At 43.1% G+C, this 19,781-nt stretch overlaps 1 protein-coding gene across 1 annotated transcript; it reads right to left on the bottom strand.

The window, feature by feature from the left end:
• Window positions 1-7,943: 7,943 nt before the first annotated feature.
• Window positions 7,944-8,609, bottom strand: LOC121875487 (collagen alpha chain-like). The gene has a single exon (XM_042380052.1). The coding sequence runs from the start codon at window positions 8,607-8,609 to the stop codon at window positions 7,944-7,946; it is 666 nt and encodes a 221-aa protein (XP_042235986.1).
• Between the last annotated feature and the right edge of the window lie 11,172 nt (window positions 8,610-19,781).

The raw sequence follows: 19,781 nt of genomic DNA on the forward strand, positions 1-19,781 counted from the left end.
AAAACTCGCTAAGTCCAAATTGCTTCACTTCGCTTATTCAGCTTCTTATCTATATTTTCTTATTCCTAAGGTTGGTAAAAGTAGCAAAACTCGCTAAGTACAAATAAATTTCATCCACTTATTTTAATATATGTTTGTATAATATATAAGGCGAGAAATATATATATAACAATGAATGTCTTCGTGTCAAACTAGTTCCAGGAATGGTTATAACCTCTTGCTCATGGTTCCAGGGTTCCAGGACTCTCTTATGACCTGGTCTAAATTAACATTCCAAGCTGACCCAGGTGCCACTTTCCTCCTCCAGGGCCCCCAGCCAGTAATAACCTGACCTCCACCTTCTCGTGACCTACCGCCAGTAATAACACCACTTGGACACTTCTACTTACGTCACCTAAGGAACCTACCAATCAGCAAACCCCCCTCCCCACTTCTACTTACGTCACCTAAGGACCTACCAATCAGCAAACCCCCCCTCCCCACTTCTACTTACGTCACCTAAGGACCTACCAATCAGCAAACCCCCCCTCCCTTGACGTCATGACAGTATTTAACCAGTAAGCAGTCAGTTCATGTCAAGTCGAGAAAATATCCGCCAATCACGCGTTAGTTTGATGCGACAAAACAGTTCCTAAGGTAACAGATAGGTGGTGTTAAGTCTTGTTTCCCGTCAAATATGTCAATAAAAATATTACTGTGATTACGATTATATTAAACGCACACACACACACACACACACACACACATTTATCCCTTAAAAACCAACAACCAATCACGAACCATCCTTGATAATACTAGAGAATTAATCGACCAATAGCAGACCTCCTTGATCCCAAACTGACCAATGAGGGACCTTTACATCTCCTGTGCGGGTTCTCAGTTGATTACAAACTCCCAGCGGACAGAAAGTACTCATTTGCATGATTGAGTCCTTATTAAATCTGCCCGGGTAAAAAAAAAATAGTAATAAAACACGTACTCTTAGTGGTTCCATAATGCCTCTGATCGTGTGTGCCTCGCTGGGGGGTGAGAGGTGAGGGTGAGGGAGGGAGGGAGGTGGCCAGCGGGTGCAAGGTATCGACATCCCCCAAAACAAATGGAGTTCAGTTTATTTTTTTAAGTTCACGTCTCAGGTCACCAGGTATGATATATTACAGGTCTCAGGTCACCAGGTATGATATATTACAGGTCTGAGGTCACCAGGTATGATATATTACAGGTCTCAGGTCACCAGGTATGATATATTACACGTCTCAGGTCACCAGGTATGATAGTACAGGTCTCAGGTCACCAGAGCGCTGATATATTGGGTTCTCAGATACCAGGTATGATATATTCCTAGGTCTCAGGTCACCAGTGTGATATATTACAGGTCTCAGGTCACCAGGTATGATATATTACAGGTCTCAGAGTCTGCAGGTATTATATATTACAGGTCTCAGGTCACCAGGTATGATATATTACAGGTCTCCAGGTCACCAGGTATGATATGTGTGCAAGTGCCAGGTCACCAGGTATGATATATTACAGGTCTCAGGTCACCAGGTATGATATATTGGAGTCTCAGGTCACCAGGTATGATATATTACAGGTCTCAGGTCACCAGGTATGATATATTACAGGTTTCAGGTCACCAGGTATGATATATTACAGGTTTCAGGTCACCAGGTATGATATATTACAGGTCTCAGGTCACCAGGTATGATATATTACAGGTCTCAGGTCACCAGGTATGATATATTACAGGTCTCAGGTCACCAGGTATGATATATTACAGGTCTCAGGTCACCAGGTATGATATTACAAGTCTCAGGTCACCAACTATCATGTTATGGCAGGTTTCAGGTCACCAACTATCATGTTATGGCAGGTTTCAGGTCACAGTAGGTACCTCTACACCTTGACCTGTATTCACGTGATGAGTTGTGCTAATTACAGGTTACATGGAATTTAATCACCTGTGCCTTAGTTAACAAGCTCTCTAATGACTAGGGTACATAATGACATTTAATCACCTGGTTAAGTACTTTGGAGTAATCACAACAAATTAATGTATTTTATAACTACAAGAGAATCACCTGAAGAATCACCACCCACACCTTATTTAACAGTAGTGATGATGATAATAATAATAATAATAATAATAATAATAATAATAATAATAATAATAATAATAATAATAAAAATAATGATATTAATAATAATAATAATAATAATAATAATAATAATCTATATGTACTGTATAATAATCCGCTCCATAAATCCCCTAAGTAAGATTTAAATCGGTCCAGTAGTGTTGACAGATTTACACTACACCCCTGGTCGACCCTGCTGATAACACCTCACCTCAGTCATTCTACTGTAGTAAGAATGACGACAAATAAATCATCACTTTAGAAGAATGTTAATACAATAACGTTCGTTGTTGATTAATGAAATACAACTTAATAATTAGGTCAGGTGAATAAATCTTTAGTGTACATATTGTTAGCATATGTTGAGTCTATGTTAGCATATGTTGAGTCTATGTTAGCATATGTTGAGTCTATGTTAGCATATGTTGAGTCTGTCCTCACATATGACCCCCCCCCAACAACTCGGTCTGCCTGCCTTATCATAAACATCTCACCTGTGAAGAATTAAATTGACATCGCCTCACCTGTATACTCCTTAATTAACACAGTACTCTCTCTCTCTCTCTCTCTCTCTCTCTCTCTCTCTCTCTCTCTCTCTCTCTCTCTCTCTCTCTCCTCTACCTCCACCTCAGTGTGTGTACGTGTGACTACTCAAACAAGCATTAAAGAAACATACACATGTGCACATTTGTATAAACACGTTCATACATACATTTTAACGTACACATGTGATGGTGGACACTCAGTAGGTATTGGAATTACTCAGATTATAATTGTGTACAACTTTCAGATTCTCGCGTACACACACACACACACACACACACACACACACACACACAGATCACCTTGGATAGCTTTTCTTAACGGGAACAAAACAAGCATAAAGTTTTAGTTTAGTTACAGGCAGTTACAGCTTATAGATAGTTATCTCTGTACGTGTGGCTATGTAGCGTTAATTACATGTACCTGAGAGTAGAGTGACCAAAAATACCCACCCCACTCCACACTATTCCACCCCACTCCATCCCCGCCTCACTCCATTCCCACCCCACTCCTGTCCACCCCACTCCCTATTTTAGAAACAATAATAATCATCAATATATAACCCTCAGGACTTGAAAGATTCGACGGTACACACACACACACACACACCAACCATCCCCGACACCGGCTCCTACTACCACCTGAGATCCCTTGTCCGAATTGCTGTTCGACACCACAACCGCATCCAGCCCATACGTGCACGAACTGATCGCTATAAGAACAGCCCAGTCCCAACCATTGTAAAATTATCAATAACTTGTAATAAACCAGTGTATTCACTCCCAGTAAACACTGCTCCTACACTGTCACTATGTTGAAATGAACTGTAGTTTGAGCTTTTCCCATCTAGTTATTATATGTCTTATTTGTATCACTTACTGTATGTTGTATATTATTTGTAATTCGTAACCCATTCCCCAAATATGTAACTGTATTTTTCAGCCTTCGGGCTGCTCTCTAACTAAACCGTTAATTATTATTATTATATTATTATTATTATTACACACACACACACACACACACACACACACACACACCTGACCCATCATTACAGGTGTGTACGTGGCCCTAGTCTTCATGTAGGTCAGTTGTCTTTCTCTCGGTGTAAAGGCAAAGGTGAAATGTGCAGAAATCAATGATAATTATGACATTGTGGTTTGTTGACATTTTTTTGGCAATGTTATTTGTTATTGTTGTTGTTGTTGTTGTATTTTAATCGTTGTTGTTGTTAGTCGTAAAGTTATTATTATTATTGCTATTATTATTATTATTCGTTCTATTTATTCGTTTTATTCGTTAATTTACCTGTAAACACACACTACACCCTTGACACCCGTCGGGTCAAGACCTATCAGGCGCTCCTGAGCAGCTGCCACCCTTGGCCAATGTTCGGCCCATTCCCCAAGTCCCTCTCCCCGACCCATCCTCACCACCGGGATATCAACATAATCTAAAGTGACAACTTCGTTTTGGAAAGAAGTGGGATCAGTGTTGAACGGTGATGAACAGTGTTTAAGCCAGTGAATTCAGCACCAGACAGTACCAGTGAGAGCTGTGACCCACCAGTGAGATAAGCACCCCTGGGAACTGACCACTGTCTGCTGACCAGGAGGTGCTAATCAGTCCACCCTGGGAACAACAGAGGGCCGGCTGACTACGAGATAACACAACACCACCCAGCAGGGCGAGGTACTGTGACACCACCCACACCACCCGGTGTCTCCATGACCACGTGAGGTCCTTCATATCAACACCCGAGGACGAGTTACTACACCACGTGAACACCACACCACCCGGTCTCCATGACCACGTGAGGTCCTTCATATCAACACCCGAGGACGAGTTACTACACCACGTGAACACCACCATTTAGGGTTCTTGAGGATTTGCTGGGAGGGTTCTATTACTTGAGAGTTACCATACCACGTGAACAATTGGCCACCACCTGGTGTCTGCATGACCACGGGAGGTCCTTCATATCAACACCCGAGGGCGAGTTACTGCACCACATGAACACCACACCACTTGGTGTCCCCATGACCACGGGAGGTCCTTCATATCAACACCCGAGGACGAGTTACTGCACCAAATGAACACCACACCACCCGGTGACCCCATGACCACGTGAGGTCCTTCATATCAACACCCGAGGGCGAGTTACTGCACCAAATGAACACCACACCACCCGGTGTCCCCATGACCAATGTGAGGTCCTTCATATCAAATACCCGAGTGACGAGTTACACACCACGTGAACACCACACCACTCAAACCCTACGATCACGGAGGTCCTTCATCAACACCCGAGGACGAGTTACTACACCACGTGAACACCACACCACCTGGTGTCCCTAGCTGACCATGTGAGGTCCTTCATATCAACAATCTGAGGACGAGTTACTACACTACGTGAATACCACACCACTCGGTGTCTCCATGACCACGTGAGGTCCTTCATATCAACACCCGAGGACGAGTTACTACACCACGTGAACACCACACCACCTGGTGATTCCCCATGACCATGTGAGGTCCTTCATATCAACACCTGAGGACGAGCATTACACCACGTGAACACCACACCACCCGGTGTCCCCATGACCACGTGAGGTCCTTCATATCAACACCCGAGGACGAGTTACTACACCACGTGACCACCTCACCACCCGGTGTCTCCATGACCATGTGAGGTCCTCCTTATCAACACCCGAGGACGAGTTACTACACCACGTGAACACCTCACCACCTGGTGTCTCCATGACCACGTGAGGTCCCTCATATCAACACCCGAAGACGAGTTACTACACCACGTGAACACCTCACCACCCGGTGTCTACATGACCAGCCCAGGCCCGGGCCATCAACTGTAAACTATAATAATTTGTATGTTCAATCATTGTTCCTTCTTCTTTCAGTAATGAAAGATTTTGTTAAACGACCCACCCAGCCCATGTTAAACGACCCACCCAGCCCATGTTAAACGACCCACCCAGCCCATGTTAAACGACCCACCCAGCCCATGTTAAACGACCCACCCACCCCATGTTAAACGACCCACCCACCCCATGTTAAACGACCCACCCACCCCATGTTAAACGACCCACCCACCCCATGTTAAACGACCCACCCACCCCATGTTAAACGACCCACCCACCCCATGTTAAACGACCCACCCGGCCCATGTCTTTGTATGTAATAAGTCATTTTTGTCCAATGTATATTTTCAACCTTCGGGCTCCTGAACTTATCCAATAAACCGTTAATTATAATTATTATTATTACACTATGACATCCATAAACTACATTTTTCTAGAAAGAGACTGACAGAGAAACAGACAGACAGACATAGATAGATAGATAGACAGATAGAGAGTTGTGGAACATATCGGAAATGGAGAAACAGAGAGATAATGGAGAAACAGAGAGATAATGGAGATAGGAAGCTGAGAGACACAATAGACAGGATGGACGTTTATAGGGGGTTGGGTCACTGGCGAGAGGGGGGGGGGGAGAGGATAGTCATCTCTCTCTCTCGTTGCTTTACCTTCCTCAAGAGCCATCGCACACACATGTTGGAGAGAAGTAAAGGTACGGAATAGAGATACAGACAGACAGACAGACAGACAAATAGATAGACAGACAGATAGACAGATAGACAGATTAACACGAATAAGAAATATGGGTAAATAATTGGATTTGTCTTTAATATAGAATTAGTCATAAGTAAAAAATAAATATATTCCTTTGTGCGTTATTAATTTTACCGTACAGTAAGATGTCACTGAGCTTTGTTGACTGTATATAACCGATCTGATGTTCATTTGTTTACAAGGGCGAAATATAGATGAAGGAATTGATGTTCTTTTGTTTATAAGGATGAAATATAGATGAAGGAATTGATGTTCTTTTGTTTATAAGGATGAAATATAGATGAAGGAATTGATGTTTATTTGTTTACATGGATGAAATATAGATGAAGGAATTGATGTTAATTTGTTTACAAGGACGAAATATAGATGAAGGAATTGATGTTCATTTGTCTATAAGGATGAAATATAGATGAAGGAATTGATGTTCATTTGTTTACAAGGACGAAATATGGATGAAGGAATTGATGTTCATTTGTCTATAAGGATGAAATATAGATGAAGGAATTGATGTTCATTTGTTTACAAGGACGAAATATAGATGAAGGAATTGATGTTCATTTGTTTATAAGGACGAAATATAGATGAAGGAATTGATGTTCATTTGTTTATAAGGACGAAATATAGATGAAGGAATTGATGTTCATTTGTTTAGAAGGACGAAATATAGATGAAGGAATTGATGTTCATTTGTCTATAAGGATGAAATATAGATGAAGGAATTGATGTTCATTTGTTTACAAGGACGAAATATAGATGAAGGAATTGATGTTCATTTGTTTACAAGGACGAAATATGGATGAAGGAATTGATGTTCATTTGTCTATAAGGATGAAATATAGATGAAGGAATTGATGTTCATTTGTTTACAAGGACGAAATATGGATGAAGGAATTGATGTTTATTTGTTTATAAGGACGAAATATAGATGAAGTAATAATAGTGTTTCAGAAGACTTACGAAATAGTGACAACAGTTAACACTTATAAGTTTAACAGTAAGAAGACAGTTTTTCTCCCACCTGGACTACAAGGCCTCCATATTGTTTGTCTGTTTAGTTTACTGTTGATGGTAAGTGAGTATTCCTGTTTCTTCGTGTGGTTTAAGCGGCGTTGTCATTAATTCTTTCTCCGTTTTTTTTTTGTTCTTTCATCTTCCTTACTTCAGTTTACTTTCTCCGTTCGCTTAATCTTAACTCACTTACCTTGATTCGATTTCCTTAACTCGATAAATAAGAATAAATGCGTAATAGTGATAACTTATGTGTTTTATTTATATCGTGGGGGAGGGGATTTCTGACTGGCCAATAGACGAACATGTGTATAATCATAATACATAGAAATGAACAGCTTTATACATAACAGTAGTTTGTTTTTCACAGTTTAATGGGCGATAATCTCTGTGTAGTGTGTTGTGATGACCCGACGTAGAAATTAACAGGAGTTGTTAGATTAATGAGATTAATATACACTTCTGTTAACACAAGATCCAATGAACCAATAAGAGATAATACAATAAGGTAGTAAGTCTCTCTCTGGCGCTGCTCTAGGTGACGCCAACAAGGGTCACCTCCCTGCCACACTCGCCAAACATTACTTAATGGACTAAGACTCATTTACTACCTGTGGTACATAAAGTGTGACTCAGCAGTGCTACTCACCTCCTCTGCCAGATCCTTGAGTGGTAAGTAAGGGACTTTTGGCTCCCCTATAACAGGTTCAGGGGCGAGTTTCTCTAGCATCTTGAGGGCGTGATCCAGGGCTGGCCAGTCGCCCTTAGAACTCAGCAGCATCACCCTCCCTCGCTGCTTTTGGATCGCTTGATCTCTCTCCTTCCCTTCAGGCATCTCGACCACGGCGCTCCCCTGGCCATCTTCCTGCTTGGGTTTCCCCTGCTCGCTGTCGATACTGCCTCGCCGACCTCCGCCTTGAGATCCTCGTCCAGCGTCAACACTGCGTCCGTTGTCGAGGCTGTTACGTCGGCCTCCCTGACGCCTCCTTCCTCCCGTGGTCTGAGTCACGGGCAGCCCGCCTATCGTGGCTCCGTCGGCTGCGTCGCCAGCGGCTTGGCGGCCGGAGGCGCCAGATAGTCCTCTCCGGCCGTCATCCCGACCCGTCGTCCCCGGGGCACCAGGCGGGCCTTCACCTGAGCGGCTCACCGCTGAGCCATATTTCATAGACTTGGAGTCAAAAACCTGTGTACCAAAGCCTCTACCTCTGTCTCCACGGTCGCGGTCCGGCTGACCCGAATCGGGCGGACCGGACAACCGCTTATTGCTAGACATTGCGTCACCTCCCTGCCACTATGCTGCCACAACGTTCACTGTCATGACCACCCACCACACACAGTGAGGTGTAGGAGTAGAGGCGGACCACGCTACGTGTGCTGGATGACCTCTGGGCCCGGTGTGGACTCCACGCGATCACACGATCAACTGCTGGCGAGCTGCTGACTCCCTGCCCTCACACCCTGCCCCGCCCCCAGGCCCCTCCTATCTCCACCACCCCTCCACCCCACCTTCATTACCTCCACCACCCCTTCATTACCTCCATCACCCCTCCACCTACACTACTTTCAACACCCCTCCATCCTCACCTCCAATACCTTCACTACCTCCATCACCCCTCCACCCCTCCACACACCCCTCCATCAACACTACCTTCAACACCCCTCAATCCCCACCTCCACTACCCCTCCCCACCTCCACTACCTCCACCACCCCCACCCTTCCACACCCCTCCACCACCCCCCACCACCTCCAACACCCTTCCACCACCTCCAACACCCCTCCACCCTCCAACACCCCTCCACCCCCTCCAACACCCCTCCACCACCTCCAACACCCTCCAACACCCTCCACCCTCCAATACCCTCCACCCCCCTTGTGCTCTAACCCGCCCACAATCATTTAATACCAACACACAATGGCAACCCAAGATAAGACCTGACTTGTGTACTGGTGATGTAGTGGACCTGACCTGACCTGACCTGACCTGACATAAGAACATAAGAATGGAGGAAACTGCAGCGGGCCTATTGGCCCATAATAGGCAGTCCCATTTACACCCAACCCCTATTGCTCATATAAGCATCCAACCTATGTTTGAAGCTATCCAGCGTATTCCAGTTAATGATGATGTTTGGTAACTTGTTCCATTCATCCACTACTCTGTTTCCAAACCAGTGTTTACCTATCTCGCGCCTAAATCTAAATTTGTCTAATTTAAAACCATCGTTACGAGTTCGCTCCTGGTTGGATAGTTTGAGTACCTTTGTTATATCACCTTTGTTTAGCCCTGACTTCCATTTATACACCTCTATCAGGTCGCCCCTCACTTTACGTCTCTCGAGGGAGTGCAAATTAAGATGCTTTAACCTGTCTCTGTACTCAAGGTTCCTGATGCCCGGGATTAGTCTTGTCATTCTCCTCTGAATTCTTTCCAAGGATTCTATATCCATTCTGTAATACGGTGACCAGAATTGAACTGCATAATCCAAGTGAGGTCTCACAAGCGCAAGATATAGTTTTAGGATGACCTCGCTAGTCTTGTAACTAACACTCCTTTGTATGAACCCAAGTACTTTATTAGCCTTGTTTCCAGCAAATACACATTGTTTACTTGGCTTAAGGTTCCTACTTATCATTACTCCTAAATCTCTCTCGCAGTCGGATTTCTCAATAGCATCGTTGTTCATCTGGTAACTGGTTTCCCTGTTTACATCTCCTATACTGAGCACTTTACATTTGTCCACGTTGAATTCCATCTGCCATTTTTCAGACCATTCGAAAATTTTTTTTAGATCTTCCTGTAGTTTTGTGGGGTCCTCGTCAGATTTAATAACACTTCCTATTTTGGTGTCATCAGCAAATTTACTTATGTTGCTGTCTATGCAGATATATATGTAGTTTATGTATATAATAAATAATAATGGTCCAAGTACTGAGCCTTGGGGAACTCCACTAGTGACGTTGCTCCAATGGGATTTAGTGCCATTAATGCTCACTAGCTGTTTCCTGTCCTGTAACCACGCCCTCATCCATTTAAGGATATTACCTTTGATGCCATGCTCTTCAACCTTTCTAATTAGTCTTTCGTGGGGGACTCTGTCAAAGGCTTTGCTAAAGTCGAGATGTACCACATCATAATTGTGCCCCTCGTCCACCGATTCGAAAACTGATGAAAAGAATGTTAATAGATTAGTTAGACAAGAACGCCCGCATGTGAAGCCATGCTGGGAATCATTGATCAATTGGTGCTTCTCCAGGTGATTTCGAATAGAGTTTGAAATGATTGCTTCCAGTAATTTGCCTACTATTGATGTTAGACTGATTGGGCGGTAGTTAGAGGATAGTGATCTATCCCCCTTGTTGAAAATCGGTATTTCATTCGCTATCCTCCAGATTCTGGTACTACACCTGTTTTTAATGACATGTTGAACAACTTTGCTAAGGACATACTAAGCTCTTCCTTACATTCCTTTAATACTCTGGCAAATATCTCATCGGGACCAGGTGACTTATTAGGCTTTAGTTTGTCTATTTGCTTACTAACATCGTTACTAGTCACTACTATCTCGCTTAATTTTTTTTTTCACTATCTCTGAATAGAGTCGTGCCTCATATCATGTTTAAATTTTCTGTGGTGAAAACTGATGAAAAATATTTATTCAGATTATTGCTCATTTCTCCGTCGTTATCAGTGAGCTCGCCGGTATCTGACCGTATTGGTCCAATCTTTTCTCGTGTTTTAGTTTGATACATTTGGTAGAATCCTTTGGGGTTTGTCTTCGCCTCCCTTGCTATCCTTACCTCATTATTCCTCTTGGCTTTCCTTATCTCGGTTTTAACCCTACTCGCCAATATCTTATAATAATCCTGGAGGTAAATTTCGCCACGATTTATCCTTCTACCTATAGCCTTTCTTTGGCCAATAATGTTCTTTAAATAATTATTTATCCATTTAGGGTCATTGTTGTCTGATCTGAGTTTTTTGTATGGTATGTTCTGCCTTTGTGCATTAAGTAACTCATTATTTAAATTGTCGTGGAACTCGGCAATCTCAGATCTCGTTATCAGGTCGGTGTCAACCGTCAGGTTCAGGTTCCCGGGTGGGGTGAGGTCGGTACTGGCTCGTTCCCTACCTCGACATTGCTAATGAGGTTTTCTCTGTTCGACAGAACTAAATCGAGTATATTATTACCCCGTGTGGGTTCAGTTATATGTTGACTTAGGAAACAGTCCTGGATCGTCTCGAGAAATCCTCTGATTCTGAGTTACCCGTAAGGTCAGTCCAATCTATTTGGCCAAGGTTAAAGTCGCCTACTATACAGACTTTGTTGTGTATGGAAGCCCTGCGCATTTCATCCCAAATAAGTCGCTCATTGACTCTATCAAGATTGGGGGGTCTATATATGACTCCTGTGATTAATTTTTCCCGACCGTCGCTTAATTCTATCCAAATTGTTTCTGTATTCCGCTCAGTTTTTATTTCCTCGTTGATTGCACACTTCAGATTATCCCTAACATAGATTGCTACTCCGCCTCCTTTCCTGGTCTGCCTATCGGTATGGAACAATTTGTAACCTGCAATTTGGTATTCGACCGGTAACTCACGTGAGTCTAGGTTGATCCATGTTTCAGTGAATGCTATTATGTCGATTTTTTCGGTACATACCAAGGCCCTTTGTACTGGTTAGGTTAGGTTAGGTCTTCCACCCCTTTTAATACAACACCAGAGACAAAATCAGGAATATCGGGGGGGGGCTATATTGAAACCTCTATTTAACGGACTATAGAGGAAAGTCCGTTATACCAAGTGTCCGTTAATTACGAATCCTCCATGGGACAAACTATATAGAGAGGAACATGTGTTATATCAAGAGTAATTATGGAGAGAGAATAGTCCGTTATATGGAGGTATTACTAGAAAATCCGTTATATGGAGATATTACTAGAAAAGTCCGTTATATCGAGGTATCAATGTATAAAGGTCCGTTATATCGAGGTATCAATGTATAAAGGTCCGTTATATGGAGGTATCAATGTATAAAGGTCCGTTATATCGAGGTATCAATGTATAAAGGTCCGTTATATCGAGGTATCAATGTATAAAGGTCCGTTATATGGAGGTATCAATGTAGTAGTGAACAAGAGACAGTCGGACAACACTAAAGCTGCTCTGTCATGTCACACACAACTGGCAACGAGTACCAAGCGTTCCCACATGTGACCCCAGAGTGCTGAGTTAGAGTGAGAGACAAAGGGTGAAAGAAAGGGAGAGATAGAGAGAGAAGGGAGAAAGAAAGGGAGAGATAGAGAGAGAAGGGAGAAAGAAAGAGATATATATATAGAAAGACAAAGGAGAAAGATTGAATGAGAGAAAAGAGAGACAAATGGTAAAAGAGAGAGAAAGCGATAAAGAGAGAGAGACAGAGGAATTTTAAGCGTTACGTTGACCCATGCTGTACAGAGGAGACGAGAATGCCACACACAACGTCTGTCTGAGTCCATTTAGTAGAAACCTCGGGACTATAGTGAAACCTCCAATTAACGGACTATATAGTGATGAAATTCCGTTATATCGAGGGTTTGTTAGATGTGAAACCTTCATTTAACGAACTATATAGAGATGAAAGTCCGTTATATCGAGGGTTTGTTAAACGTGAAACTTTCATTTAACGAACTATATCGAGATGAACGTCCGTTATATCAGGGTGTCATAAACGTGAAACCATTTAACGAACTATATAGAGATGAAAGTCCGTTATATCGAGGGTTTGTTAAACGTGAAACTTTCATTTAACGAACTATATCGAGATGAACGTCCGTTATATCGAGAGTCCGATAAATGTAAAACCCCATCTAATGAACCAATTAGATTAAAGTCCATATAACGGATTATTATTGAGAAAATCCGTTATATGGAGGGATGACTTTGTGTGTTAAGTGGTGTGAGGTTACCAAGCTGCCATGATGGTAGTGGACTAATGGTGTTTATGTGTGGTGTTGTGGCCGAGTTGTGGTGGTGTTGTGGTGGTGTTGTGGCCGAGTTGTAATGGACGAATGACGAAGTATAATAACAGCCGATGAGAAATGAGAGATTCTAATGATGAACTGAATATAAGATAAACCTTTAATATATCTGATAGTTGAACAAACAGATTAGGAAAATTTAAGGGAATTATACTCAAAATATATTACCAACACTGAAATATATTGTTAAAACTAAAAAATAAATTACTTAAATCTCTGCATCTGGAATGAAAAAATCTAATTATTGTTGTAATGATTCATGTATTAAGACTTTACGTTCATTGGGGAACAAATGACGGTTTATTCTGACAAAAACAGGTAATAAATTAATAAAAGTTTCAAAGATTAATGAAGAAATTAATTTAATGGATCCAAACACGATTGATACCTTAAAAAAATAATTTAAAGGAAGGACATTAAAATAAATACACAATTAAATACACAAAACGAAATAAAATAAATCACATATGGGAAATAATGAGAAAAACAATAATTAGTATTAACCTCTGACTCAATCCCAACAGATTACCGACTGGAGTACCTTGGCAAACCCTGAGCCTGGCCGCGCTGTCTGTAAACTTTGTGGTCAACCCGACTCTCACACCCTCTCTCACTACATCCTCACCTGAACTATGACCTCCTCCTACAGGTTCCCAGCCGTTACCAACACCTCGTCCCTCCCTGATCAAATATCCCTCCTCGTGACATTATTGGGGACCAGCCACACTTTGCCATAAACACGTGAGTTGTACCGGGAACACGCCCCCTCACACACACACACATACATCCCCCTATCACTAACTTACTGACCCAACTCATGACCCTTCAGGCACTCACGTCCTTAATACATGAGTCACGAAGGCAAGCATCAACTCCGCATGCTTCCCTGTTGGGCGGTGTAAACGCTTTTGCGCTTCGCCTTGCACAAGAGGCAAGGGAGTGCCCTGTAAACTAACCCCCACACGAGGCAAATCTGAAATCTGATCATCACTACCTTGTATGTCTTGTGGGGGGTGAGAGGGTGAGAATGAAGTACAGATGATGGAAAAATAGGTAGATGGATAGGTAAATGGATAGGTAGATGAATAGGTAGATGGATAGGTAGATGGATAGGTAGATGGATAGGTAGATACATTGATAGTCTTCAGACATACGAGTACATCCAAATAGACAGGCAGACATAAACACACAGATAGATAACGCAAATAACACTTGGATAGATGGATTTAAAGTGTGAGCCCTTAACAAGAGTGCGACCATTATCTATACTAAGAGTGAGGTTCCTGCTGGCTGTGTACTGAAGAAACTTGTTTTGTCATGATTTCCCTAAGCGTCTCGCAGCTCAGGGAACTGCTGACGTCTTTTGTAAATTGCTAAAGCAGCGGCATGTCCAAGGGAGTGAGGGAGGGGGGGTCTGGTGCCTCCTAACGATAGTGCATTATAATTTATTTAGGTCAGTTTATTTTTACTTGTAGATGAGACACAGATGTTGACTCCATCTCGAAACACAACACCTGACACACTGTTTTTCTCATCAGTTCTTGTCTTCCAAAAGTTTTCATATTAAGTGATAACAATATATATCAAAAGTTTAAGTTAATATACAGTAAAATAGTTTAAAGGTGTTTTAACGAAGAAAGTTTTAATGAGGATTGATGGGTCGAGGGACAACACTTCCTAAGAGGAGTTTAATGCACTGAATCACAGCTGGAGGACACCTTGGCGGACCACCCAGACAGTGACAAGTGTTTGGGGGTACTGTCCCGGACCACCCAGACAGTGACAGGTGTTTCGGGGTAGTGTCCCGGACCACCCAGACAGTGACAGGTGTTTGGGGGTACTGTCCCGGACCACCCAGACAGTGACAGGTGTTTGGGGGTAGTGTCCCGGACCACCCAGACAGTGACAGGTGTTTGGGGGTACTGTCCCGGACCACCCAGACAGTGACAAGTGTTTGAGGTGCATCCCAGACCACCCAGACAGTGACAAACCAAGTGTTTGGGGGAGTACTGTCCCAGACCACCCAGACAGTGACAGGTGTTTGGGGTACTGTCCCCAGACCGCAGATAGTGACAAGTGTTTGGGGGTGCTGTCCCGGACCACTTGAACTGATGACAGGTGTTTGGGGGTGCTGTCCCCGGACCACCAGACAGTGACAAGTGTTTGGGGGTACTGGCCCGGACCACCCAGACAGTGACAAGTGTTTAGGGGTACTGTCCCGGACCACCCAGACAGTGACAAGTGTTTGGGGGTACTGTCCCGGACCACTCAGACAGTGACAAGTGTTTGGGGGTACTGTCCCGGACCACCCAGACAGTGACAAGTGTTTGGGGGTACTGTCCCGGACCACCCAGACAGTGACAAGTGTTTGGGGGTACTGTCTCGGACCACCCAGACAGTGACAGGTGTTTGGGGGTACTGTCCCGGACCACCCAGACAGTGACAGGTGTTTGGGGGGTACTGTCCCAGACCACTGAACAGTGGCAGTGTTTGATTACTGTCCCAGACCACTCAGACAGTGACAGGTGTTTGGGGGTAGTGTCCCGGACCACCCAGACAGTGACAGGTGTTTGGGGGTAGTGTGTGGAGGTTGTTCTTTGGCTGACTGGTGTGTGTTTTGGAGAACGAAGCTGCAGCCAATGGTATCTTAGAGCTCTCCAGGGTTCTCGTGTCGTCAGTAGTGTCCGAGAAGTTACTCAGAGCGTCAGTACTGTGTAGATCGCTAGACGTGGTGCTGTGGTGAGAGGCGAACACTGAGATAGAGAAAGAGAAGCTGGTCAGTGTGGATTTTCTCCTGCATCACTTAATTAAGGTAAGTTTCTCACACACCAGGTGCTCCTCCTCCCCCCACCCCACTGCCTAGGAAGTTAGGTTAGGTATATCTGGTTTCTCTGCTTTCGTTTGGTTTTCGTCATTTTTTAACCAACATCTTATTTAATATTCACAGCGGCTCATTTCCGACGGCAATGAAGGTCCTATACGTAATATAACACGAATTACAATATAAAAACCAATATTCAATAATAAGTTAGGTGTTGGCAACTACTAAATATTTATCTTTACCGCTTCCCGTTGTACTGCTCATATGTAATATTTTTTAACGTATTTATAGTTTTAAAATAGAATAAATCTGCATGGAAGAAAGTTTATACATGTATTGAGTCTAGGATGTCGACACACAAATAAAGTCTTCACACTACACTAGTTACCCCTGAGAGTATAATATCTTGATCATAGAAAATGGGTGTCTGAAATATAGCGTAAACTATTACTGTGGCTTTACGGTATCTAGTTCACACTGTTTCAGCATGTACGTACAGCCATGTTTCAGCATGTACGTACAGCCATGTTTCAGCATGTACGTACGGCCATGTTTCAGCATGTACGTACAGCCATGTTTCAGCATGTACGTACAGCCATGTTTCAGCATGTACGTACAGCCATGTTTCAGCATGTACGTACAGCCAGTTAAAAGTATAGAGCCTCCCGACCTCTGCCGTGTGAAACAATATGAAACAGGACGAAGACATGAAATGTATACCTGTAGTTGTCGGCAGGTGTAAGGAGGTCTGTTGCACCTGTACGGCGGTGTTACCATAATCGTGACTCGCTTAACGACCTTTCTTCACGGCCGTCCTCTTTGAGTGGTCTTTTTTTATCCTCTTCGCCTCTGATCGGCCCGATAGCCGCTTGGGCGGTCGGCCACGTCTATGTTACACACTGTTGGCAAGTACTGGGCATGCACCGGCTCTTGAATGTATCTGAACCTGCTCCAGTGTTGGTCAAGTCTGGCTTTGAATGAGCTCACACTCGGTGCCGTCACAACACTCTCTGGCAGACTGTTCTGAGAGTTCACAACTCTCACTCCGAAAAAGTTTGACCTCACAATGTTCTGCCTTCTTCAACCTTGAGCTGTGACCCCTTGTAGGGCGGGTGTCCACCAGTTCCAGGTATGGACACTCGACTGAGTACTGACGTCTGAGATGTTTATAAACTTCAATTGTCCGTCTATAGTATAAGCTAGGCAGCTGCAGGTGTTCTAATCTCTCTGGGTGGCCCTCCTTTGGACATTTTCAATCATTTGACAGTCTCTAGCATATCTCAGGGACCAGACGAGGTGACAATACTCCTGACGGGGAAGCAGCTCACTCAACATACACACCTTGGTCCTTTTCACATTCGATCTCAATTAATGCAGTTTCTTCGTTTTGTTGGGACATGTGATACGCCTCCTTACCGTTGGTGCGACCCAGGTGCAGCCTCTTGCACTTCGTGACATTAAATCTCAGCAGCCATTTCTTCGACCATTCCTGGAGCCCACAGAGGTCCTTCTGCAGCTCTTCACAGTCTGCTTGGTTCTTAATTCCCGAAATAACTTGGCGTCATCGGCAAACATTTGTATGGAGGAATGTACAACGTCAGGCATGTCATTTATGAAACAAACAACAGCTGGCCCAATACACTGCCCTGTGGTACCCCACTTGTGACAGGTACAGATGACGATTTCGTGCTTGCGGTCATGTAGAAAGTCTTCTATCCACACTAGGACATTTCCCCGAATCCCGTACCCTTCCAGTTTAATTTTCAGCCTTTCATGGGGTACACTGTTGAAAGCCTTGGCAAAATCTAGGTATATATTGTCGATATTACCACCCGGTTCCAGAATATGGGTCCAAATATCCAGTAATTGTGTTAAGCAGGAGCGCCCCGGCATAAAACAGTGTTGGCAATCCTTTACAAGGTTGTTTCGTAGTAGATGTTCCACCATGGCTTCTCTTATAATGCACTCAAGTACTTTACAGGTCAGGCTCACTGGTCTATAGTTATTTGTGGAGTGACGACCGCCCCTTTTTTAATATAGGATTAACACAAGCCATTTTCTTGTCACTGGGGACTTACAGCAGTGATTTCATAATACTTTAATCTGTGAAGGTGATACGGTAATGTTAAAGACTGGGGGAGGTCGATCAACATTATCAATAAACTGGCGGGAGTTTTATAGAAATTATTAATTTAAATTATTCCTCGTAGTGTTTTATTATAATTACAGCTAATTTATGTAAATTATGGTACAGTGTATTGCGTTTCATTGATAAAATATATTATCGTACATACTGTTGTCTTAATATTTAAATTACATAATAGTGTTATTCCTTGGTATAAATTATGCGGTCAAACAGCGGCGCCATCTATTGACCGTCCACAAAGTAAACAATTGCTGGATAATCCCAACTGTGTATTGTTAAAAGATACTTAAAGATATATAATCACCCTGTACCACATTACATACACTGTGGTACATACTGAACATGTTGATATATTTACCACTTGTCTTCCATGCCTTAGGAAAACTAGTTTTATCGATTTTATCTTTATATTAATTCTCAAATAATGTCCTGTGTATACTGTACGTGTTAGGTTATTTTTTTTCCTTTCCAGATATTTCAGTTTAGAGTTTATATTTAATATGTGTCAAACGTGCGCCGTACTTGGTGTTATTTCTCCTCCGCCAGCCACACTGTGCCTCTCAAGTCTCAACTCTCAGACGACTAACCTTGACAGAGTCCCCCACTCCCCTGTCGTCCCCTGCCCTCTCCTCCCCTGCCCCCTCTCCCCTGCCCTCTCCTCCCCTGCCCTCTCCTCCCCTGCCCTCTCCTCCCCTGCCCTCTCCTTCCCTGCCCTCTCCTCCCCTGCATCCCTCCTGCATCCCACTAACACACAGTCGCCAGATTGGTGAGGGTCTGGCCACTGCTTCACAACCATAGATCTCACATCCAGGTTCGAACTTGTCGCTGGGTGTCTAGAGCGGAACATTCCCTGACTGTACCTCACGAAAGACTGAAGTTTAAACTGGACAGATACAGAATTCGAGGTTTAATGCCATGAAATCGTCAAGTATACCCGTGATAAACAAGGTAGCAACTTCAGAACAGTCAGTAGGTCAATCACTCATCCCTAAACAACTTGAGTAGAATTTTGAATAACTCCTATTCATTCCATCAGTTATTTCAGTACAGTCCATATACATTCCTTCAGTACGAACACATCAGTATCACAGCATGATTTTCCTTCCTCTCCTGCATAAATTCACTAAACTAATTTTCTTATGTATACGTAACTTCAGTATACTTCTGTCTCATTCTGTAGTATATAATTATTCTTGTATTCCTATATAATGATCAACCTTCGACTTTCTTCATAACTTCAATTCATTCTTAACACCTTCCTCCACTAACACAATATATTTAAATCACTAAATAATTCCCTTAACTAAAGTAACTAGGCTTAAAACACTACTACAGCATCACCAACTTTGAATGTTTTTGTTTTGTTATTGTAATCTGGTAAGTTTGTGTTGACGTCTTGTAGTCATTAGTAAGTCATACAGGTGTTCTGGAGGAGTTGTTAGTATTGCTTGATGGT

This window comes from Homarus americanus, unplaced genomic scaffold (assembly GCF_018991925.1).
Source record: "Homarus americanus isolate GMGI-L3 unplaced genomic scaffold, GMGI_Hamer_2.0 scaffold33026, whole genome shotgun sequence".
Classification (NCBI taxonomy): Eukaryota; Metazoa; Arthropoda; class Malacostraca; order Decapoda; family Nephropidae; genus Homarus; species Homarus americanus.

What these genes read in the sequence shown, in the direction of transcription:
- LOC121875487 (XM_042380052.1), bottom strand. Translation starts at nt 8,609, where the DNA reads ATGTCTAGCAATAAGCGGTTGTCCGGTCCGCCCGATTCGGGTCAGCCG.